Here is a 24964-nt window from a genome sequence, read left to right on the forward strand (position 1 = left end):
AACTCTCTCTCAAATATTTAATATATAAAAAATCAAAAGTAAAGTGCGTATGCATAAGTAATGTATTGTCAGTTTGATAGTTTTGTTTTCTAAACAAATAATACTCCTAAAGAAGTTTCGTTGATTTAATTTATACTAAATATGTTTTTTCAGAGAATTTGGAATCAACTGTAACAATAAATTACAATATATCATTAAATACCAAAACTATTAGTACTGCGTTTCCCTGGCATGTATTATGAATCATCTTAAAACATAATTAATTATAGCGTGGAATTCTTTAGTGATACGTACGAAATCACCATCCACAACCACAAGTGGCCAAGAATATTTCCATTTCACACTCAAACCCAACCACACATACAATTCCCTCACAAGTCAGCAGAAGATTCACACCAAAAAAGTCTCACATTCCTTATTTCTCTATTAAAATTAAAATAATACCACAGAATATTATATACATATAATTGTAATACGTGTACGTACATTTATCAAAACTACAATTAAAGTTTAACAAAATCAACACAAGACCGTAAATCAAAAGCGGGAAGCCACCACGTCAACAACGACTCGGTCGCCCACCCAATCACATCACGCCACGTCGCAATCAAAACTGGAACCTTGAAGAAGAAAACGGAAAAAAGGAGCGAATCCTGGTGCGTGACCCGCGGGTGAGGATAGCAAAGACGGTCACTCAATTCCTGACTCGGTCGAGGTAACTCGGCAGAGGACTCGCTCTGGGCGAGCGAATCGGGAGCTCCCTCATCTGCTTCCCGTCGGAATCGTAGTAGATCACGCCGGAGAAATCCAACGGCTGACACTTGTCGCCCATCAGGATCGACCTCTGCCAGACGCCTCCGTCGCCGAAATCCTCCTCCGCCGCCACGTCATCGTCGTCGGACCTCCTCTTCCCGTGGACGAGCGTGATGGCCTTGTTGCTGATGGTGGAGAAGAGCTTCTTCGGCGACTGAGGGAGCTTGAAGTTGTTGCTGTTTTCCTCTTTCAGGAGCGCGATCCGCTTCGGCTTCGGCTCAGACGGCTTGAGCTTCTTGGAGACTCGGCTCGCTTGCTTCGAGCACTTGCTCGCGAACGCCATCACGGACGTCACGACGGCGCTGGTCATGCGCTTCCCGGCGTTTATTTGGCGCTCAGGCGTTTTCGGAGCAAACGTCATGGGTGAGAGAGAAAGATGAGAATTCTGTTTGGTTGTTTGTTTGTTTGGCGAGAAAGGAAAGGAAAGAAAATGAAATGAATTTGGCGGGGAACGAAAACTCTGTGCCTTACAAAGAAAATGAACTCTCTCTCTCTCTCTCAATGAAAGATGAAAGAGAGTAAAGGCTTGGTAACGTGTATATATAGAGAGGGACTCGGACCTCGGTACGGGTGACCGGTAATTTCATTTTCATCCAGTATCAATAAATTTATAATTAAAAAAAAAAAGAGAGAGAGAGAGAGAAAAGAATATGAGATATAGTAAAAAGGTATTGTTTTCTTTTTCTTTTCTTTTTTTGGTAATTTTTTTTCCTTATGGGTTGAAGTCTCTGAAACACGAAGTAAGCATGATATGATACTGTATTGTTTATCGTGTCTTTCTCTCATTACGTTGATGTTTCTAACTAGAGAAATACAATAGATGTCGATGACTAACTGAAAAATAATATTAAATTGAATTTCTAGGTCAATTACCATAATCCCAATGAATGTTAGCTAGCCTACATTATGCTATGCGGCATAAGTTTTTATTTATTTTATAAATCAAATTAAACTGTTAAAATTATCCAAAGCATTATTTTTGTTATTGAAATTTAGTTAAAAGTAATCATTCGATTAGTTATAATTGACTAATTATCGGTTAATTAAGCTTAACTTAGATATTATGGCTGATAAAATAAAGAGAATATATATTTATTTATAAAATTACATTAAGTAATTAAATTTTAATTATAACCAACAATATATTGAAAACGTCATATTTAATTAACTCTAAATTTATAAAAAGGCTATTTTCAAAATTATAAAAATTAATTATATTGATTTTCGTTAATTAAAACAGGATACCTTATATTCCAAAATAAATTTGTCAATGAAGCACGATTTAAATAATAAAATTTAAAAGTCGCATATATGAGATGTCATCCGAAAATTTAACGGTGATAATTATATATATATATATATATATATATATATATATATAGGGATAGCTTTAACTTAAAAAGATATATCTACATGAGTATGCGTAGACATGGAATATCCTTCAACTTCCATTCGAATGTGCCTTCCAAAGCTGGTTTCCGGTTTGGAGTAAAAAAAAAACTCACTTTTAACACTGACATTCAACGTAAAAAAATAAATAAAATAATTCAGTAATTCTTTATGAAAAACATGTAAAAAAAAAAAAATCGAAAGTTCCGACTACTTCCATCCTATTTACAGAACCAAAAGTATAGGTATCAAAACTTCAGTGGAAGTTACAACGGGTATGGTTCAAACTAAAATTTTTGGTTCCTTCTGATTTCAACGCCCAAATTTAAGTATGAGTAGTCCATTTGCAAAATTTAAAAACCAATAATGAAGATGAAAAAAAAAAGTAATTTGCCAAAGTGATGATGTTGCCATAGCTAAGTGCAATAAAAACAGAGATAAGAGATAAGTTTTGGGAAGATTGAGAGAGAATTTCTCAGTGTATTTTCATTGATTCTGAATGTATATGTTATTGCTTAAATACATTGATTTGATACTAACTGGTAACTACCACTAACAGCTTTGCTAACAACCTAACAGTCTAATTAACTCGCCAATGGTCACATGCTATCTTCGTGTTCATTGGCTGATGATTTTGTTGACTTGACTGCTGACGTGGCTTATGCTAATATTCCTATTAATAAGGAAATGTTTACTGAATAACAAGGAAACGAAAATACTTTTGGGTGGATATATGATGTGATCATAGATACCCAAATGGTATGAGATCTATGTAATTCGGGTGCATAACCTACGAATCTTCTTATCCTAGCTTTATTAAATTATTTTATTCATTCAGCTTATGTGATTCTAGTGGTTTTCTAGCAAAAATCATATTGGTTCTGACCTTTTAAGTCATTTAATGAACGACGATAAGTATTACGCGTCATCCTATATGTGTGGGAAAAGATAGAGAAGTTAGGGACGTTACAAATAAAAGTTCAACGGCACAAAGCGAACGATGGTCCAAACAATTGTGTGGTGGTTAATAATTTGATTACAGAATTAATAGATAAACAATGGGTTTTAGAATATATCATATAAAGTTGATAACAATAAGAATATATCTTATAAAGTTCTTAGTTTTTTATTAAATGACATAATTTCCTTACATGCTTTTGCTTTATAACGCAAAAATACACCCTCAATAACTTTTTTTTTGTAATATAACTATATAATCTGAATATTGTTGGTTTTTAGAATCCAAAAAATATGTGTATAACAATAAATATTATTAATGGTAAAATAATTGTTTTCGTTAATAAATAAAGACTTGAATACAAAGGTTTTTAAATCACAAACATATAAGACTCGGAGAGTTTTTTTTACATAGAGCGTAAAACACAGCGAGAATTGTATCTTTCAGTAAAATAAACTGAGGTTGTTTTATGATATAGTTCAAAAGACAAAGTAATATTCACATGATTAAAAGTCGGGTTAATTTGGTGATATATTATTTTTTTACATAACATTGAAAGTAGTGCTAGATAGTAGTATTGATGTTTCACCACTAAATGGGTTAATATTAAAAAAAAATTATATTTTTACATAATTCAAAATTTACATATATAATTAAAAACATTGAATTAGAGCATACCCACTACACTGTTACTATCATTACAACTTATGGATTTCATACACGCTAAACATATGTAAAAGGAAAAATTTTGGTGGCTAATTCTTTCCATTTAAAAGACAGGCAAAAGGACAACTTAACGTAGTCCGATTATTAGTAATATAATATTGATATAATAGTGAACCAGTAAGAATTTGCCGTAGTTGATCTACAATCATATTATCATAGAACAAAGCTAATGGGCAGCAAAACATGAAACGAATTAAAACTCTATAACATTGGTCCACCTACGTTTCTATCGTAATGGGATTAGTGCTACTAATAAGAAATCAGCGTATAACCTTATTCATAAAATTAAAGAGTGGGTTAGTAGCTATCCCGAAAGAAAACAAAAAAGAAAAAAAAAAAAAAAAAACTTTATTAGCCGGCCAAGTAGAAATAAGAAGGAAATGCATGTAAACTTGAATTAGTAACTTACTATCTAACTTATTAGTCGCTAGAAAACTAAAACGTGTTTATGACCAGATTTGCCGTGAAACCTACCTCAGTGGGCTGCGCCTCCACTTTTTTTTTTTAGGAGGACTTGATTTACTTCAATTGACCCAACCCCCATAATTATTATTACTATTTAAAAAAAATGGGAGTTTTAAAAATTACGTACAATAGTGCATGAAGTTTAATTTAAAAAAAAATTATTTTCAGAAATATAAAAACAAGGGATAAAAGGTGTGCATTTTGACCAAATCCTTCCTCTAGTTGACCATAGTGTTGTTGCGGTTGTTTGCCGTCAACTATTACTAATTTAGAAGTTTTAAGGTTAAAATTCTTTCATTTGGAAACTATATGACTAAGGGAATTTAAATAAAACTTCATATATATTTCGGATTTTAACTTTTGACACATATAAATCGAATTAAATTAACTATTCGACATAGATTTCAAAATTTCCCAAACATAACTACCATTATTATATATAACAATATCATCACCATTGTGTATAAGATATGGTAGAACGGAAGGTTATAATTATTACAGTTTTCAGTCAAAACAACCCAAATCTTTTATGGCTCATCCATAGGGGATCACTCGTTTGAGCTTCGACTTTCCAAGACATGGCATTATTTTCGTTTTTATTCCATATATGTTTGCTAGGGTGGGTGACTAGGGTTTGAAAAAAAAAAAGTTGCCAAGTTCAATGTTTTTATCTTTCTTGTAAAATAGTGTAATGAGAGAGATTGGGTCACCGTAACTGGAACCGAGTTTATCAACGATATTAGTAATTTGTAATTGGAGTCGGAGCCGGAGTCACCTTGAGCCCAGAAGGGACAAATGTTCCCCTGAATTTTTAGAAATTGTAATTTTTACCTTAAAATTTTTAGCATTTTTTACAATCTTGGTCCAATTTGCCACATAGGTAGCAATTATCTTCTTTTTTTCACTAAATACTTGTATAATACCTATGGGGTAATCAATTTGCATGTAAAATCCTAAGGTAACTCAAGCCTCCATTTAAACCGTTATTTTCTCATCTTCTTAACTACGTAAATGGCAATGTTAACATACGCGGGGCATAAATAATTAATAAAAACACATGGGTCTATTTGGCACAATATTCAAACAGGTCATTTCATTCAAACTGTCTCCATTTAAAATGACTACAAAATTGACCATTCAAAATAGCATTTTAAATTAATGTTCGGGACCATTCAAACAGAAAATAAAATAATTCACGTTTGGTAGCAACCATTTAACCGGTATAAAATGCATTCATATTCACAATTTTTAAACATTTTATCAATATCATTATTTTCAAGAAAAATGTTAAGTTAGAAATATAATAAAATAAATTATCATACATAAAAACTTAACTAATATGTTATAAAGATCGTAAAACCCTCTAAATGTAATTTTTTGAGATCTAATATATATAGTTCTTCGATAATTTGTTTTAAGCATCACTGTTATATTTACTTATTTCTAATAATTAATATCTTCTATTTGTAAAAGTTAAAAAATCAATATGTATGGATGATATTTTAGTAAACTAGAAGTCCTATTTTTTTTTTACTTGTTGATAAAAGAAAATGGTTTTTATTTATTTAGCACTACGATTAATAATCAATTTATTCTAACCTATAGTTCTTCAGCTTATATTAAAATTGAGTAGTTACATATAATTCATATATATATTCAAATGAACAACGATAAACTAATATATTTGAAATGGTGGACATTATAAATGAGTTTAATTCACCTATCTATTAGAATAAAAAAATAATGTTCAAAATCCCATTTGAGCCCACTTTTAATGGCTTGAATGATTTTTAATTTTTTTTGCTTAAAAACATAAAATCATTTAATCAATTTATTTTAATGATAATGGCCCATTAATATCATGCCAAACACCCTAATAACCTATAAAAAATAGAATGTCCAAACACGTTCTTATAGAAATCTGTTTGCAAACAATTAAATTTATACATTTGTTAGCTTTTGTGTCTATGACCACGTAAGTAAAAAGAGGGAATATATTTACCATCAAAATAATATGTCATGTTCTTCACTGAAAGTGACAGCTTGACAACATGGAAAGAACGGGATACCAGTCCGTTAAATACCCCGAGAACTCACTCGGAGCGATTTTCTTCTTGTTCAAGCTAAATCTCAGATACAATGTCACTCTGCTCCAACCAAATAATGACTCCGAAATTCTACACAAGGTGAACTCACTAAGAAATACATCACTATAGATCATAAGAATTTTCAAGCTACCGGTTAATAAGACATCGTAAAACACACAGCAACGGACCAAAAGAAGACACCAAAACACGGAAATAAAACAAGCAAAAAATTCATATAAATATCTGTCTTCTTCAAAGAGTATTTTGATCAGCAAAATACACGTAATTGTACCCCTGAATTGACGGTCAAGATACAATACTGAACTTTTTAACGATCAATCTCCGCTCGCACAGCCCTTGCAGCCACAGTGAACACACTCGATGACCTTCTCTTGTCTCAAATGCTTAGGAACACGACACACACAAGTGGTAGCGAAGTTATGGTCTCGGGGCTGCATGCATCTTAAGCAGCACAGGCGTTCATAACCGGGCTGGAATTCAAACACAAAAAGTAAAAAAACATTCGTGAGTTTATATTGAAATATATATATATATATATATAGGAGTTGATCTAAACACGAACTGTTCACGGTTTCTTTTTTCTTGATGCTATTTCACTTGTATTTATATCATTTGCAAGGCAATAAAGAATTTGTGACGTTTAACTTCATGTTATATAAGTTAGAAAACAGCCCCCACTAGTTTATCTGAACACCAAACTATTATCGATATCATTGAACATATATGTAGCACCGTAAAAGCACACTGTTCTTTTTTTTTTTCACTGCAATGTTTATAACCCAAAGTTCAGATTAGGCTTTTTATTACTTACAGATTGCTTCAGTATAGCTTAAAGTTTTACATACATAGTGCCAACGAAAAAAGAAGTAGATTTCGGGCGGGACTAACCTTTTTCCATTTTGCGATGAGATTACGGTCAGCATAACCTTGGTCCAGACAGTACTCAAACAGCTCCTTTGATATTTCTTTCCGGCGATGGTAGAGATCGAATATGTAACGGCTCTTCTGATGGGCTATCTTGAATATAGGCCACAAAGCCTCGCACTTTCTCTTACCGTCATGAGGGTCATTCTCAGCTGCCAATGAAAAAAAAATAGAGATAATCAAAAACATTAGTCCTGCCAAAAGGGAGAGAAACTACAAAATCAGTAGGAACTAGGAAAAAAAAAAAAAAACCTTCTCTCATCTTTGCTTGTAGCTCCCGGAGAGTAGGCTCAATCAATTCCCATCCTTCTGGGGTTTTAACACGATTCGTCTTCACTTTCGGCATTCTTTTCAATTACAAACAAACTGTCCAAAACAAACTGTCCAAATCAAACTGAAAATCGTAAATTTCCAGCAAAAAATCGAAAAAAAATAATTAGTTATAATATGGCAAAAGCCTAGCAGACTCAATCAATATTTTCGATTTTGTATTTTCAGGGAAAATTCCATTAATCTAGTGGTCATAATACTTCAGTACGGTGATTCACATTATAGAAAATCCCCAATTTGTCAGACGAAATTTTCGGAACCCTAGAATAATTTTCAAGTGAAGATTCGGACCCGAACACATCAAAATCAAGAGAGGAAATCAAAATAAAGAAGCTACTCTACCATCAATCAAAACCCTAGAATTTCCACACTTGGATTTCGAATAGAAAAAGTATGAATCCGAAAACGAGACACTGGTTTATGCTCAGTGGATATTCTTCGACCAAGGGGAAGAAGAAGGCCCTAAAATCCTTACCTTGGATGAGAGACGTACACGCGAGCACCTTCTTCTTCTTCGTTTCTTCTTCGATCGCTCTTTCTCGCTCTCTATCTATTTCTTTCTTTCTTTTTCTGTTCGAAGCTCGAATGAGCAAAAGGGTCTTAAGTGAGTTTTTTTCCCTTGATATTTGGATAGTAAGTCCGCCTACAAATATTTCTCTAGTTTTTCCAAAATAATTTTGCTTTCAATAAATTAGGTAAATAACCGATTAAAACGTTTGAAATTATTATATAATCAATGTTTCGTAAATCTTAGATAAATAGTCATAAAGATGACGTGACTTAATGAATGAAAATAGTTATTTATCTAAGATTTACTTCTGTAAATATATAAAAGTTATTATTTACTTAAAATTTACGAAACGTTACCTATTTAACAATGTCAAATTGTAAATGTGATTATTTATCTAATAGACCCCCTTTTTTGAAGAACCTCTAGTTTTTATAACTTAAAAACACGCCTTTTACGATTTTGCCTCTTAAATTTTAAAAGAATTTGGTCCAATATTTCTAATAAATTTAATCCAAAACTATTATTTTCACCCTAATTAACACGTCTATGTAGTATATTTTTTTAATAAACTAGTAAAAATACACTACAATAAATTTTAAAATATATATTGGGTTCTCTAGAGTCTAGATACATAGCCATATATAAACATTAAAATTACTATATAATCATTTTTTATTTTAAGTAAATAGTCATTTCATTTTATTAACACATTGACGTTAATGTCATAAAATGAGTAAATAATTGTTAATTGTTAATATGTATAATTAATTGTAGGTTTTTTTTTTTTTACGAAATAATCAATTCAAACTAAGTGTTATCAAAAAAGTCAAGGTTTCATTAGTTAGTGCATTCTAACCACTTATAATATAAAAATACTAATATGCCATTAATGTTTCGATGAACCCTTTTTTTTAGGATTTCAAAATAATTAATCTAGGTTTCAAAAATTTTAATCCACAATTTTTTAATGCACTTTTATATATATATATATATATATCAAATAGTTTCAAAATTAATTTCATCGTCAAAACTAGGTAATAATTTTGTGTTCTCTAGTAATCAAATTTCTAAGATTGTTGTTTTTATTTTTTATTTATTTTAAATAAATAAATATAAGGCTATAAGACACTAATGAATAAGTATAAAACGAGGTGTACATATAAATAGGTTGAAATAGAGTCAATATCAATAAAAAGTTAATAAAAAAAATTATGACTATGTTAAAGTAAAATTTCGTCATTTTAATTAAACATAGAGTAAAAACTCCGATAAAATTAGACGGACTAGCCAAATTCAAACGTTGAGATTGCATTTTAGCCAACATTTACATTTATTTTGATAAATAGCCAATTTCGCTGATGTGGCGTTCAAGCCAATATTTTGCTTCCAGTTTTGCCCTTTTTAATTTAAAAAAAATATAATTAAAGAAAATCAAAATTGATTGCTAACATATTTATGATTTGATTGCCAAGATATTCTATTTTGATTGCTAACATATTTATGTTTATATGATAAATATGCTAACATATTATATTTCCTTACACGTCTCTCTCTCTCTCTCTCTCTCTCTCTCTCTCTCTCTCTCTCTCTCTCTCTCTCTCTCTCTCTCTCTCTCTCTCTCTCTCTTTCTCTCCACTAGAGCAGCCATGGAAGCCGCGCAGAGATCGCTCCTCCTCGAATCCTCTAAGCTTTTCCCTCTCCTGCCCAACTTCACGCCGTCGTACGGCACGTCGGGATCCCGCGCCGACACGTCGCTGCTCCGATCGACGGTCTTCCGCTCCGGGAATACTTGCCTCGCTGAGGGCGCTCAAGACACGATCCGTGATCGGGATCGCCATCACGGCGTAGCACAACCAGGTCTCTGACAACGGCATCACGATCGCTTATCCCTCCGGCGGGATGCTCGACCAGGCATGGGAGCCCTTCGCCGACTCCCTCGCCGCCGCTCCGAGCTCCGATCGAGTCGTCGAGTTCGTTGCCGAGTTCGCGGAGTCGGAGGTCGGATTTCGTCTCAGGTAATTAGTCTTTGAATTTTCCATATCTTTTTCGAATTTCAGAGTGTGAAATTCTTTGTTTTCAATCATGTTAATTTCTGTTAATTCTTGTTAATTGCTGTTTGACGATCTGGTGTTAATTCTTGTTTAATTTCTGTTAATTCTTGTTAATTTATGTTAATTCTTGTTTTCAATCCTGTTAATTCTTGTTTTCAATCCTGTTAATACTTGTTTTCAATCCTGTTAAAGATCTTGTTTTCAATCATGTTAATTTCTGTTAATTCTTGTTTTCAATCCTGTTAATTTATGTTAATTCTTGTTAATTGCCGTTTGACGATCTGGTGTTAATTCTTGTTTAATTTCTATTAATTCTTGTTAATTTCTGTTAATTCTTGTTTTCAATCCTGTTAATTCTTGTTTTCAATCCTGTTAAAGATCTTGTTTTCAATCATGATAATTTCTGTTAATTCTTGTTTTCAATCCTGTTAATTTCTGTTAATATCTGTTAATTTCAATCGCCGGTCTCGCTTCAAATTTTTTTGTCTGACTTTGTTTTTGAATTTTTTTCTCGTGCGGTGTAGGTTTGGTTGCGTGTTTGAAATATAAGCATTTATCACGGTGGATTTGTTAGATATGCATTTATCACGGTGGATCTGTTTTAGTTGGCATTTATTCACGCGATTCCAATTTCATTTCTTTCTTTTTTGGACGCGGAATCTTCCAAATATTTTGATTTGATATTATTTAAATGAAGGGCAAATTTGTATTTTTTACCGTTAATGTGGTATATTTAAATAAACCAAAAGTTGGCTATTTTGACAATTACAACGTTTGACTTTGCTATTTTGCTCGGGCTCCCTTTTTTAAAATCAAATATTAAACTAGAAATTTCATTTAAAGATAAGATATATGCACGTCATTTTTCCACAATTATATACATATATTGATATACGTGTACATTTATCAAAACCACAAATAAAATTTTAACAAAATTAAAACAAGACATGTATCAAAAGCCTGAAGCCACCACGTCAACAACGACTCAGTCATCCGTCCAATTACATCACGCCACGTTCATCTAAAAATAAAAACTTGAAGAAGAAGAGCGAATCCTGGTGCGTGACCCGCGGGTGAGGATAGCAAAGACGGTCACTCAATTCCTGACTCGGTCGAGGTAACTCGGCAGAGGACTCGCTCGGGGCGAGCGAATCGGGAGCTCCCTCATCTGCTTCCCGTCGGAATCGTAGTAGATCACGCCGGAGAAATCCAACGGCTGACACTTGTCGCCCATCAGGATCGACCTCTGCCAGACGCCTCCGTCGCCGAAATCCTCCTCCGCCGCCACGTCATCATCGTCGGACCTCCTCTTCCTGTGGACGAGCGTGATGGCCTTGTTGCTGATGGTGGAGAAGAGCTTCTTCGGCGACTGAGGGAGCTTGAAGTTGTTGCTGTTTTGCTCTTTCAGGAGAGCGATCCGCTTCGGCTTCGGCTTCGGCTCAGACGGCTTGAGCTTCTTGGAGACTCGGCTCGCTTGCTTCGAGCACTTGCTCGCGAACGCCATCACGGACGTCACGACGGCGCTGGTCATGCGCTTCCCGGCGTTTATTTGGCGCTCAGGCGTTTTCGGAGCGATGGCCATGTCTGTGAGAGAGAGAGAGAGAGATCAGAACTCTGTTTGTTTGTTTGGCGAGAAAGGAAAGGAAATGAATTTGGCGGGTATCGAAAACTCTGTGCCTTACAAAGAAAGCGAATGAATTCACTCTCACTATATATAAAATAGAGACACGGACAGGGACTCGGTACGGGTGACCGGTAATTACCTTTTTTTTTTTTTTTTTTAAAGAATTATTTATTTTGAGTTTGTTTATTAAACGATAGGTAAATGGCAAAATCTTTTCGTATAGTTTTATATTTACTGGACTCTTTTTTTAGGAAATAGTAAAATATTAAAACACATATTTTATTGGGCAAACTAGCAACGTAGCCTTTTTAAAACGTGATATTTAAGATCTAGCTCACGTTTGGTAAATTTTGTAATCTAGCAATTTATTGAAATTTACGACTATAAAATATCGAATACAATATACATTTGTGTGGTTTAAATGAGTGAAAATAAAACAGTAGTCAACGTTTGAGTCCTACTAATAAGAAAGTCAACAACATCATCAGACTTAGTACACGCTTGGATTCAAATTTGAATATTTAAAAGGAAAATCATTAATGAATATAATATAATAAACAAATTAAATATTGATTAAAATAAGTAACTTGTGAATCGTCAATAATTTTTTTTAATTTTTATTTATGCGTGTAATAAATAAACGAAAATAAATCAAAATAAATAGGCGAGATATTCGGCCGACTTTTAAACAAAAGATAAACATGTAAATTGTTAAATGACTAATAAAAATCACGTCATCAATTGTGGTTATGTTTGAAACTTAGCTGAAACGTGGAAATTGCGTTGACTATATTGAAATTTCCACGTTTCAAGTGGCTTAGTCTATATATAATTTTTCTATTTTATTTTTATTAAATTCTTACTTTATAATCAATGTATAATATCATAAGTTACTACTTCGTTTGTTTGTTGTGGCGCGAACTCATCTCCTCGTTGAGATTGTAGAGATGTGTACAATTGAACTAATCGCTCTTATCATTTTATCATTTGATATCTCAATTTATAACCAATAATCGCGTCAATTATCATATAGCATATCTTTACAAACAACTAGGATATTATTGCATAAAGTATTATAGTTGTTGAGTCAACGCAAGTAAGTCAACTGGAATTCCTCAAAAAAAAAAAAAACTGAGTGGGGCTATAGAGGTAGGTTTCATGGCAGATATGAAATTTCCAAAGTCTACGATGTGGTTGCGTTTTTGGCAAGTCTAAATCTGGTCATAAACACGTTTTAGCTTTTAAGGGATTAGCAAGTTAGATAGTAAGTTACTAGTTCAAGTTTATATGCATTTCCTTCTTATTTCTACTTGGCCGGCTAATAAAGTTTTCTTTTTCTTTTTCTTTTTCTTTTTCTTTTCCTTTGGGATAGCTACGAACCCACTCTTTACTTTTATAAATAAGACTATATGCTTAATTCTTATTAGTAGTACTAATCCCATTACGATAGACAACGTAGGTGGACCAATGTTATAGAGTTTTAATTCGTGTCGTGTTTTGCAGCCCATTAACTTGGTCTTTGATAATATGATAGTAGATCAACTAAGGCAAATTCTTATTGGTTCACTACTATTGTCCTTTTGGTTATCTTCTTAATTGAAAGGATTAGCCGCAAAAATTTTACCTTTTACATATATTTATCGTGTGTGAAATCCATATGTTGTAATGATAGTGGATCTGTTCTAATATAATTTGTTTTAATAAAATCTAAAGTTTCCACTAATAAAAAAAATATATTACTCTTTTCTCCTTTAGTAGTGAAATATAAATATAAATAGGTGGTACCAAGTTCTATTTTTTTTGTGTAAACATAACAAAAAAAAAAAACAATGTCATAGTTCATCTCTGAACTTTTACTTGCAACTTCTCTATCTTTTCTTATTCAACTAGTTGAACAACGAGAGAGAGAGAGAGAGAGAGAGAAGAAAAAAAAACATAAGAATTTAAATAAAAAAACAAAAATATTCACGTGTCACCGACTCACAAAATTATGTGGCACTATCTAGATGAAAGTTGAAAATGTGTTAGCTCTTTATCATCTATGTATAGATATATAAATGACGAGATGTAATACTTAACATTGCATTCATTAAACAATGCCAGATTAAGAGAAATAGCCACTGTGTTTTTTTCTAGAAAACCACCACTAGAATCGCAAAGGAATATAAATAACATAGTTGAGAATATAATATAAATATTCGGAGGTTGTGTACCCAATTCAATCTAAACTCAATTCTCAAAAGTCTTTTGATGTTTGTGATCACATCATAATGTTTAGTTTTTTTTATAATCAAGGAAATTTCATTCAAACTAAAAAAAACTACTAATGAACGAATTACAAAGAAATTGGAATTCTAGAATACTAAACCGACTAAATCAGTTAGAAGTGGTGTCGACTAAAAACCACTTAGACCTAAGCGCATGATTAAACCTACTCGAAATTTGCCAAAATATCTCAAAATTGGAGATAAACTCTTACAAGCCCAAAGACGGCAACGTGAAACGTCACTCAAGCAACAACGAGCCAATAACTGACTTCCAAAAGAAAGACCACCTCCCCAAGTCCGACTCTTGCAGATTAAGCAAAAATTTGCGACAAACACGCAAAAACATGAGTTCAACGAACAACCCACAATCTTCTTCTTGAGAATTGTGTGCTTGAGGATTCAAAACATCCTCAGTGCTGGATGCCGACGGAGGATGCGGGACCGAGCAGAGGATGTTGTTAAATACTTCAACGAAGACATATCAGATAGGACGCAGTCTCCAATTTGCGACATATCAGAGGATGTCGGAGCCCACTGGAGATCGGTGTCTCCATTCCTTAGGGGGAGAGCCGCGTTAGCTGCACAAAGAGAAAAACTAGAGTTTTAAAGATTTTTAAAATGTTGGCTATTTTAAAATCTCAATGTTTCAAGGGCCTAATTCATATAAATTTTCATTTAAGTGGAATGGCTAATTATATATATATATATATATATATATATATATATATATATATATAAACTCAAGTTGATAAGAAAGTCATATAAAATGTCACATTCTTACAATATATGTCAGTTTGTATATATGTAGTTATGACTTATGAGTACGTATATATATGTAGTTATGGCTTATGAGTACTTTCGCAACCGGTTGCCATTAAATAATGCCGCATAATTTGGGCTAGCTAACATTCTCTCGGATTATGTAATTGACCTAGAAATTCTATTTAATATTATTTTCAGTTAGACATCCACATCTGTTGTATTTCTGTATTTAGATACATCCACATAATGAGAAAGACACCATCAAAATTGCAGCACCATATCATATGCTAATTCGTTTTCAGAGGCTACAAAGCACAAGCAAAACAAAGTTACAAAAATGGAATTTTTCTATTTCACTTGTTTAATGTTTTTTTACAAATTTTTCAATGCTCCATGAAATTTTCAATATATAAAATTTATTTAGAATATGTATATAATATATATATATATATATATATATATATATATATCCTTTTATTTAAATTTATACAAAAGTACTTAAGAAACCTAATATGTGTTTTGGTGATGAAACATTCCAAAACTGTAAAACTATGCTTGATCTATAATTAAAGAATCTTTATCTGAAAAAAAAAAACCTCTTTCTTTTAGTATTAGTATATGTTATAACTATGCTTTTTTTTTTAATTTTGTTTCTTAAACATTTATTATAATTAATTTTCTTAAAAAGATGGACAAATTAAGTGACTTGTAGGTGGAAAAACCTCATAAAACGAGGCTTAAAATACCATGGGACATGTAGTTCACTTAATATCCCCACTATAGTCTATAATCAACAATCCCTCAAATATCATTTAGAGGCCTAAAATCATCAAGATCAACAATCAAATATGAAAATAATAGAAAAATAGGAAAAAGCAAATTCATAGCCCTTTATTCGTCGCAACTTCGACCAGTGTTGCCAAAATCAAGTTTGGTCACCCATCCACCGGTGTATCATCGTGAAATTTAAACATAATGTGTGTGACATAAAAATATATATTCTCAACTTTGAGATGTGATTTTGAGCTTTTTAACTATGTGTTTTAAGTGAAGAATAAAAATATATATTTGTGCTTCTTTTTTGTTAAAATGCTTCTAGATTCTAGTGGTTGTTGATTCACAGTGTTAATGTATACCCACTAAGAGCATCTCCAACCATGATGCAAAATTTTGATCTAAAATGCATCTTTGCATCGGTGAACAGTGTTTTTCACTCTAACTCATCTCTATTTTACATATCTTTAGAGAATATTTTGGGTATATTCTTTCTTACTTGAATTTTCTTAAAATTACAGTTTTAAACCTATAATACTTTTATATTTAACAAATTTGCCCAAAATAATTATTCTTTTCATATCACCAAATTTGTATATGTGATTTAATTTTATGTATAAAAACACATGAAATAAAATTTGGATCTATTACATCAAACATACCAAGTTATTAATTGATAAGAAAGTACATAAACCAAATCATTACATTTATTAATTGATTGTAGTAGGGTTTTTTTTAATTCATTTGTTATATTTATTTCAATTGTCTATGTAGTATTGTGGGTTAATTGTAGTATTTTTTGTTAATGTATGAGTTGTATTTAAATTGAAGTATTTTAGAATATATATATTTTATAATCTAAATTGTTTTATTAAAATATATACATAAGGGATAAAATTTTAACTACAAATTCAAATAGGGTCAATAATAGAATTATTAAAAGTTTTGTTATTAAATTTTTTTTATGTATCTATGAATAGTGGTGATCTATATTTGGATCACCACTATTGAAATAAGATGCAAATATAGAGAATGCATCAAATTATAGATCATGATTGGAGTGAAATCTCTAAATGTTGATGCAAAATGCATCACCATTGGAGATGGTCTAAAGCGAGGAGTAAAACCACAGAGTCATATGCCACTTAATATCTCCCCTTTTATCAACAATGGGTGTAATTAAGGTTCTCTCTAGTAACATTTAGAGATGTATCAACGTCATCAAGATCAACAATCAATCTCGAAATGCAACAAGAATCAAAAAGACATTTCAACCAGAAACACAAATTTACAATTTTGTCCTTGACTCAAGAGAAAGGCATTGGAAGCTAAAAACTACATATTTACCGTTCAAAACGTACTCTGTCTATCACGAAGGCTCTATTTAACTTTATAACGGTCATGCGTTGGAAGGTTGCCCATATCAAATTTTGACGGTGCTAGTCAGACCTGTTGCGAATCAAGGGGCCATGAGAATTTAGTTATTCTATTTTCTCTATTGATTTATGATATTTGAGATTTGGACAGATCTATTAGTGGTTTCAATGTTTTTGATCAAACTCAACTAAATTATAATTTAGACACTTCTATTAGTATGTCCAATATGCAATATCTATTTTAACCTTTAAATTAAATTTCTTCTGTGGTACCTAGGTTAGCCTAGTGGTAATTCCACACCACCTCCTGTGTGGAGGTCGTGGGTTCAATCCCCACTGCAGCAAAGCTGCCTTAAAAAAAAAAAAAAAATTCTTCTCAATATTTTCCTTTTTTTTCTTTTCTCTCTATTCTCTTTCTCTCTCTTCTCTCATCTTCAACACCGATCCCCACCTCCCTCAGCGTTCTCTCTCGACCAGCGATGTCGCCACCGCGGCGGCTCTCGGCCGCGATGCCGTGGCGTGGAGGCACTGTGATTGGGGTTAGTCCGCGATTGGAAACACGAGGACCTTCTCAAGGTAACATTAAAAAAGAAGAGACGATTAAAGAGGACCGAATGGAACTGATGAATGATTGTGAGAGTAATGATTTACAGAGGAGGCTTTGCCGGCGAAAGTCTACTTCACGGCAGCGTAGTGCGGACCTTGCATATTGATTTCTTCAATTTTGGAAACTCTTATCGAGCGCCATCATCGGAAAGTGATGGTTATGAAGCTTGTAAGATTCTCCATGCTCTTACCTTCAAAGCTGTATTACATTTATTTAATGAAATTATTTAGTAAGTTGCATAAAAACGCTGCTTACCTAAATCATTATCAATCATAGGTCAAAGTTTATGTAATTGTAGACATACAAAGTCTACAAATTGCTTTTTTTTTTTAGCTCATATCAATAGTATGTCTATAATTTTATATAATTGTATATATATATATGTTAATAATTTTGATAGTATTTTTGTAATTATAGATATGTACATCTGTAATTTCAATAATTGTAGACATGTATGTGTACAAATATCTAATCTGAATTTCAATAATGGTAGACATGTATATCGACACATTTATGTACTTGTAGACATATATGTCTACATTATTTGTAACTCAGTGTGAAAAAATACGAAATCGCGGCTGGTGACAGTGGAGGCAGGACCAGACGAACCTAAAGGAGAGGGTCTGCGTCGAGGTGGCTGCCGTGGCGGAACTGGTGACGGAGGAGAGGACGCCGAGGGAGGTGGAACGGCGTTGAAGATGAGAGAATAGAGAGAAAAATGAAAAAAAGAGGAAAAAAAATAAATTTAAAAAATAACATGGACATTGCACATTGAGTCTACTTATAGAAATGTCATAAATTATAATTTGGTTTGTTTTGATAAAAAAAAAAAAAAAAAAAAAAAAAAAACATTAAAACCACTAGTAGATTTGGTCCAAATCCCATGATAAATTACAATATTTCTCTCATTGTTGATCTAATAATATACAAAGGGATGGGTCTCAATGACATGCATTTGGGCCTCTCCCAATAGAAGGATGGCCCAACACATTTACAATTGCATAATAGAAATGTTGATGATAATTAGCCAGAAGAATTTAACTTAATGTTGGTTGATGAACATATCTTGGCTAACTAACAAAATGTCAGTTAAAATACCTCAACATGGCATTTCTCTTTTGTCCTTGCATGTTAAGAACGATAATTCATTGATAGCACGTAAAGTGTATATACGAAATCAGCTGATAAATTCGATGTGTTTTTTTTTTCTATCAGTCCTATTGGCGTAATATTTTGAGTTTACTTAGATTTTGTTAATGGTTGGTGTCCTGGTCACATATGAACAAGTGAGGATTGGACTTTTTATTTTATTTTTTATGGGCAAGCTTGTCTTCATGTCTTATTCAATATCCAAAATCAATAAGATAAAAACATCGATGCAAAAGTAGGCTACACTTAATTTCAGTGCTTGTTCAAAATTCCGGTCATGTAATGTTTCAAGGGCCAGGTTATATATATATATATATATATATATATATATATATATATATATATATATATATATATATATATAAGGGCCGGCCCTAATGATAGGCCACTTAAGCAAAGGCTTAAGGTCCCAAATTTTTTGTGAAAAAGGTTTTAAAAAAAGGTCTCATATTTTTGAAAAAAAGGCCTCGAATTTTTTATAAAATAAACTATGTGAAATTTGTTGTCATTAGCCCATTTTACACTTCTTGTTTGGGGAATAACCTAAGTTTCCTTTAATTAAGGAAATAGCCCATTTTTTCTTGAGAAATTGCCCCATTTGCCACCAATTTCATAACATTTTCTCACTTTCCACAAAAAGACTAAGTTTTCCCAAAATGCCACCATCTACGTCAACAATGTTGACATCTATTTTTGTCCTTCACTATGAGATGTCAACATTGTTGACATAGATGTCAACAATGTTGACATCTCGGTGGCATTTTGGGAAAAAATAGTCTTTTGGTGGAAAATGGGAAAATGTTATGAAATTGGTGGCAAATGGGGCAATTTCTCTTTTTTCTTAGCAGACAATTATACCCTTCGCGAATCAGTTAATTAATTAACAGACTGAATTGAGTTACGCTAATTAATTAACTAAATGTTTGGATTGGAAATTCACAAAAAATTTACAAAAATCAGAACTTAAGTTAATTCATATTCAAAGCATTCAAATTTCTATTCAAAGCATTCAATTAATTAACCTAATTCCTATTTCAGTCAGTTAGTAAATTAACTTTACTCACAAAAAAAAATCTGAACCTAAGCTAATTCTTAATTCAACCAATCAGTTAATTAATTATTCTAACTCAATTCAGTTAGTTAATTAATTAACCGATTCGCGAATTAGCACTGATTCAACAAAATAGCTCAACAATTCAACAAACCGATCGATCGATGGTAGATAGAGCCGTAACGGAGTCAACAGCCCATGGGTGGGAGATCAGAGGCGACTTTCTCGGTATTGCCGTTCCGGAAAGACGAGTACCGAAAATCACGAACCCAAAGACATTTTCTCTTTTTTTTTTCCTTTTAATTTAAGAAGACAATGTTAAAAATTGCTGTTAAAAAAGTCATACTATTACTTTTGAATTTTATATTTATTTATTTTTGTAAGGCCTCATTTTAATGTTTCGCTTAAGGCCTCAACAATCATTGGGCCGGCCATATATATATATATATATATATATATATATATGGCCGTAATCCTGGACGTGAATAATAAAAAAGAAATAAGGTTTATATATATATGTATATATATATATACACACATATATATAGTTCTATTTTGGGTGAATAATGGTACCTTTTTTATTTTAGTACTGTGCACGAAACGTAATTTTTGGTACCCTTCTGATACAATCCACAATATTTTGTTCAAATATTAAAGTATATTCTAGGTTTTTAATACATGAATAGTATCAAAATTAACCAGAAGATAGTGTTCTGTATCGGTTTTCCTGAAATTTTGGTATAATGTTCGGACTGGGATATTCCGATCCATTTGGAGGTAAAGGCCTGGAAGGTATTCCATGTAATTCCAAAGCCCAATGGTATGCCTTAATGCCTTGCATTTGATGCAAATCAAGTAGTTCATAATCATGCCAAATGGAAGGCGGTGCAAACAGATTTCGTGATCCGTTTACGATCACAATTCTAGTCTGCAATCTGCCTAGACCGGACCATTTAAATTTGTTTGAAAAAATTGAGACTATAAGGGACCAAATAAGAAGAAAAAAATTAATCTGAACTAAATTGTTGTAGATTGGTCCAGCTTAAATCGTTTAAGATAAAATGTTTATCAGTTTTACGAATTCAACTGAGATATTAAAACAAATAAAGTATTTGGGGTCTTTGGTTGGCCATTACCTCACCAATGTTTCTCACAAATGGAGTATCGTTATTTTACTTGGCAAGTAAAAAGTGTTTCCCAGATCTCATCGCACTCTTCACACCCCTATCAGTCGCTTTTGTACGGAGAGAAAAAGGAAAGTTTCGCCATTTTTTGGAATTTATTTTTTTGACATTTTGTACATGAGTACTTTTATTTGTTTTGCTCTTTTTTTTTTCTTTTTTTTTATTTGTTTGTCATTTTTTTTATTAGTTTTTAAGTTTTCATTTATCAGATTTAAAATAAAATTGAGAAATTAAATGATTGTTAAATCTGGACCGTTGATTTGAAGTATGTAGTAACGGTGGAACTATAACCTAACATTAAGAATTTTCGCCGACCAAAAAAAGAATAGGTAGCTAAGTGTATCTAACCCAAATCATTATGAATTTTTGCCATCATTTCCTCCAAGTTGAAATATAAACATACTACAAATTAATATATTGTCACTCAAACTTAATATATTCAATTGAGACTAAAAAAAATGCACTATAGTTATATAGGAAACAAAGGAAAAAGTTTTTGAACCAACCTGGTCTGGTCAAAACCACGGTTTTAATATTTTAACCAGACTGGACCAGACCATTTTGAGTTTTAACCACGGGTCCACTTTCAAAGCGGGCTAAAGGCTCGCTTGCAAGTATCCTGAATATTTGTTAAGTGTGTATAAAGTTATTTTGAAAATAGATTGAAAAAATTATTCAATTAATCGCTCAATCTAGCCGTTTAAGATCGGATATGACTATGACGCAATCCACTCGCCAAATTCTAGTCGAGCCGTTTTCCGGGCCCATGTCTAATAGACCAACCAAAAACTTGGCCGAGCCTCCAAAATCACTTAAACTCATATTGAAACTCAATTTGTCATATTAAATTTTAAAGCCATGTATTATGGTTAATTTTAACATAATATTATCAGGTGTGTGTTTGAATCACCAAATATAGTGAGTCCGTTACATATTTTTCCATGTAAAGTGTGAACTTTGTTCAAAGTCAAACACAAACCAACCGCAACTAAAAGTTCACATGCAACGTCTGATGAAGGTATTGATAAAATGTAAAGATTTAATAAATTAATTTTCTGAAGCACAAAATCGTATTCAAATTTTAAACTAAAGTTTCAATTAATGTTTTGCTAATGTAAATAATCTGAGTTCTTAGGTTAGTGACATTATGTGTCTAAAACTAGTTTTATTAATAGAATAATATGAAACTGTTGATTTTTAGTCCATTCTTATATATACTAGACTTAAATGTTAGATTTTATAAGTTTAATATTTTTATAATTAACACTTTCATATAAGTTTCGATTTCAAAAATTTAAATAATGAACGCAGCACATATTATTTGTGATCGTTGACTTTTGTTTTATCTTCGATTGCCTTTTTTTCTTACATTTCAAAACTAACCCCAACGACTTTGTTGACAAATCCAAATAGATGGTTAAGCTAATCAAATTATGGAAACAACCGGACTCGAATCAAATAAACTCTGTGACTTACATATATTGATCATATTAATTGTTTAAAGTTCAAACTTTGAAAAATGAAAAAAAAAAAAAAAAAAAATCCTTTTCAAGATCCTATGCTGGGATATTGAAAGCAGCTAAAAAGCAGTACTATATTATATAAATAATCATGGGATTTTCATATTCCACCGTCGTAACTAAACCTCAGATGATTAAATGATACATTTTTATAAATATCTCAATCCCTATTATATGCCGTGCCGTCACAGTCACATTTGTTGCTTTCACACACTATAAAAAGTCGTATTAAATCCCGGAAATAATTGTAATACTTATTCGCGCATATACAATAAACTAATAATAACATCTGATTCAGTGAGTTTTATTTTCTTTTATCTTTTTAATATTCTTTCCCAAAAATAATCAGCTTACATAAGGATGACCATTTGCAGTCGCGTTATTTGAAAAATGCTTTATTATTTAATCAAAATAAAATCCTATTGCATGAAAACACGTATTAACATAAGAATCAGCATCAAATATACACATGACATGAACATCCTAACCGTACATCGAAATAAAAAATAAATAAATATACGAATCGCAAAGAAATTGATCAATGACTTTTCTTTTGTTTTTGAACGATCATCGTTTCTCATTTCTGAATATGGCAACGAGTAATATACCAACGAATTCACCACTACCATTTTTTTTTAAAAAATTCATCAAAATAAAGATACTATATTACAGAAAATATACACAAATTAAAAGTATTACAAAAATGATAACCGCGAAAAATCAGTATGATTTTTCTAATTTGTTTATCATGAATATATCGTTTTTCAATTTCTGTATACGGCCACAAGTAATAAATCAACAAATTCACTACTAACATTTTTTTTTCAGTTATTGCCACTTTTGGTGAAGAGTAACTCTGTATAGTAACAAAATGAAAAAATAAAAATTATTACACCGTGAACAGTTACAATAAGAATAATAATAATAAGACCAGACCTTGACCTCTCGAGTTTTAATGGTGCAAAGGGTTTGGACCGGTCGGAACGAGACGCTTCTCAACGCCGTAAAGCGGGTCAATCTCGGGCCCACCAACCGGGTCGGACCGTTCTGGCAATTGCTGTTTCCGGTGCCGGCTCAGAAACGGCGTGAAGTCGGTTTTCGATACTAATGTTCTCCGGTTATTATACTGATTCGTAGTAGTACTATTGTTTTTGTTGAAGCTCGACCATCCGAAAATTTGGAAGAATATGAGGAAGAGAGAGAGACAAAGAATGAGTCTAAAAAAGATGTGGGAGAGCCTGATCGTATGAGCCATGGAGACTGGGGGTAAAAGTGGAAGAGAATATATAAGGTTGCATGGAGAGAGAGCTAGAGAGAGAGAGAGAGAGAGAGAGAAGTTTGGTTGATGAGAGAAAAAAATGAGAAATTAGAGAAGAGAACTGCGAAAAAGAAGAGGCGAAAAGAAAGAGTATGAAGTTAGATATATGGGTCATATGACAGCTTGAATTATGTGATTTAGTAGCATGAGAATTAATTGATGTATCAATATTTAGAGTTGACTCTCTCTCTCAGCAATTTTTATTGTTTAAGCAATATTATAGTTATTGGTTATAGAGAGCATTATTGTTTATTCCAATGATGAAACTTCCTTTAAGTATAAGGAACAAAGCTGTTCTACTGAAAAAGCAGTTTGTCAAACTATGAATTTTATATTGGGGTGAGTCAAATAAATAATCGTGCATGAAATAATATAAATGATATGGCCATTTGATAGGTTCTCTACTATTATATAACCGAAATAAAGTTAAACAAGATGAAGCGCCTAGTTTACTAAAGTTTTGTGGTTGATCAAAATAGCATGCATGCGTGTGTCCTATATTAGATTTGTAACTTATGCTTCGACCCATATTTAACCTATACTTTTCTTTCTCCATTTATTAAACTATTTTAAACACATGGTCATCCGTGTGCTTTGCCACAAAAAAAATAAATTTATCATGTTGTATCTTCTGTTTACACATCGTTTTTTTTTTTTTTTTAATTTTCTTAGCAGATAGGTCACTTCAAACTAAGAAATTTTAAAATAGCCAACATTTATCAAACGTTAAACAAATTGTCATTGTTGTCGCACGAAAATGAACAACTATTTGATGCTTCAGATAGTTCGACCTAAGGTCGGACCAAGTGATCGCACCCGAACCAACTTGCGGGAAACTTGAAAGTCACGAGTTGTCGTTCATCTAGCTCGAAGGCGTTCTTCGCTCATCCCGGAGATCTAAGAATAAGATGAAGAGAGATCAAGCTTAGAGAGGCGCAGAGGCAGTGCCTCTGGCGCGCGCTCCGACGCTCAACATTAGTCTGATTGCTATGTGAGGTGGGGGGCTGATATTCATTAGTGAATATTTAGAAAGATGGTATACTCTACATAGTAAACG

The 24964-nt window shown here is 32.3% G+C and overlaps 4 protein-coding genes across 6 annotated transcripts; all 4 read right to left on the reverse strand.

Moving 5' to 3' along the window:
• Positions 1-402: 402 nt before the first annotated feature.
• On the reverse strand, positions 403-1317 carry LOC149384100 (uncharacterized). Its single transcript, XM_089629097.1, has one exon. It carries the CDS (start codon positions 1172-1174, stop codon positions 695-697), a length of 480 nt encoding a protein of 159 aa, XP_089485223.1. The 5' UTR covers positions 1175-1317; the 3' UTR covers positions 403-694.
• A 5086-nt stretch (positions 1318-6403) lies between these two features.
• On the reverse strand, positions 6404-8358 carry LOC149384101 (protein BUD31 homolog 2). Of its 3 annotated transcripts, none has more exons than XM_089629630.1 (4): positions 8189-8358; positions 7636-7749; positions 7348-7535; positions 6404-6929 (listed from the first exon to the last, which is right to left on the reverse strand). In XM_089629630.1, exons 2-4 carry the CDS (start codon positions 7727-7729, stop codon positions 6774-6776), a joined length of 438 nt encoding a protein of 145 aa, XP_089485756.1. In that variant the 5' UTR covers positions 7730-7749; positions 8189-8358; the 3' UTR covers positions 6404-6773. The 3 variants fall into 3 exon arrangements, with proteins under 3 accessions (XP_089485756.1, XP_089485757.1, XP_089485758.1); XM_089629631.1 differs by having other exon boundaries at positions 7636-7763; positions 8189-8342; XM_089629632.1 differs by having other exon boundaries at positions 7636-7777; positions 8189-8342.
• Positions 8359-11085: 2727 nt separating this feature from the next.
• On the reverse strand, positions 11086-11963 carry LOC149384102 (uncharacterized). The gene has a single exon (XM_089629206.1). The coding sequence runs from the start codon at positions 11855-11857 to the stop codon at positions 11372-11374; it is 486 nt and encodes a 161-aa protein (XP_089485332.1). The 5' UTR covers positions 11858-11963; the 3' UTR covers positions 11086-11371.
• An 11448-nt stretch (positions 11964-23411) lies between these two features.
• On the reverse strand, positions 23412-23919 carry LOC149384103 (CLAVATA3/ESR (CLE)-related protein 13-like). The gene has a single exon (XM_089629556.1). It carries the CDS (start codon positions 23842-23844, stop codon positions 23542-23544), a length of 303 nt encoding a protein of 100 aa, XP_089485682.1. The 5' UTR covers positions 23845-23919; the 3' UTR covers positions 23412-23541.
• Positions 23920-24964: the final 1045 nt, after the last annotated feature.

This window comes from Urtica dioica, chromosome 10, assembly GCF_054948205.1.
Source record: "Urtica dioica subsp. dioica isolate 48M chromosome 10, U.dioica_male_clone48M_v1_H2, whole genome shotgun sequence".
In the NCBI taxonomy this organism is placed as follows: Eukaryota; Viridiplantae; Streptophyta; class Magnoliopsida; order Rosales; family Urticaceae; genus Urtica; species Urtica dioica.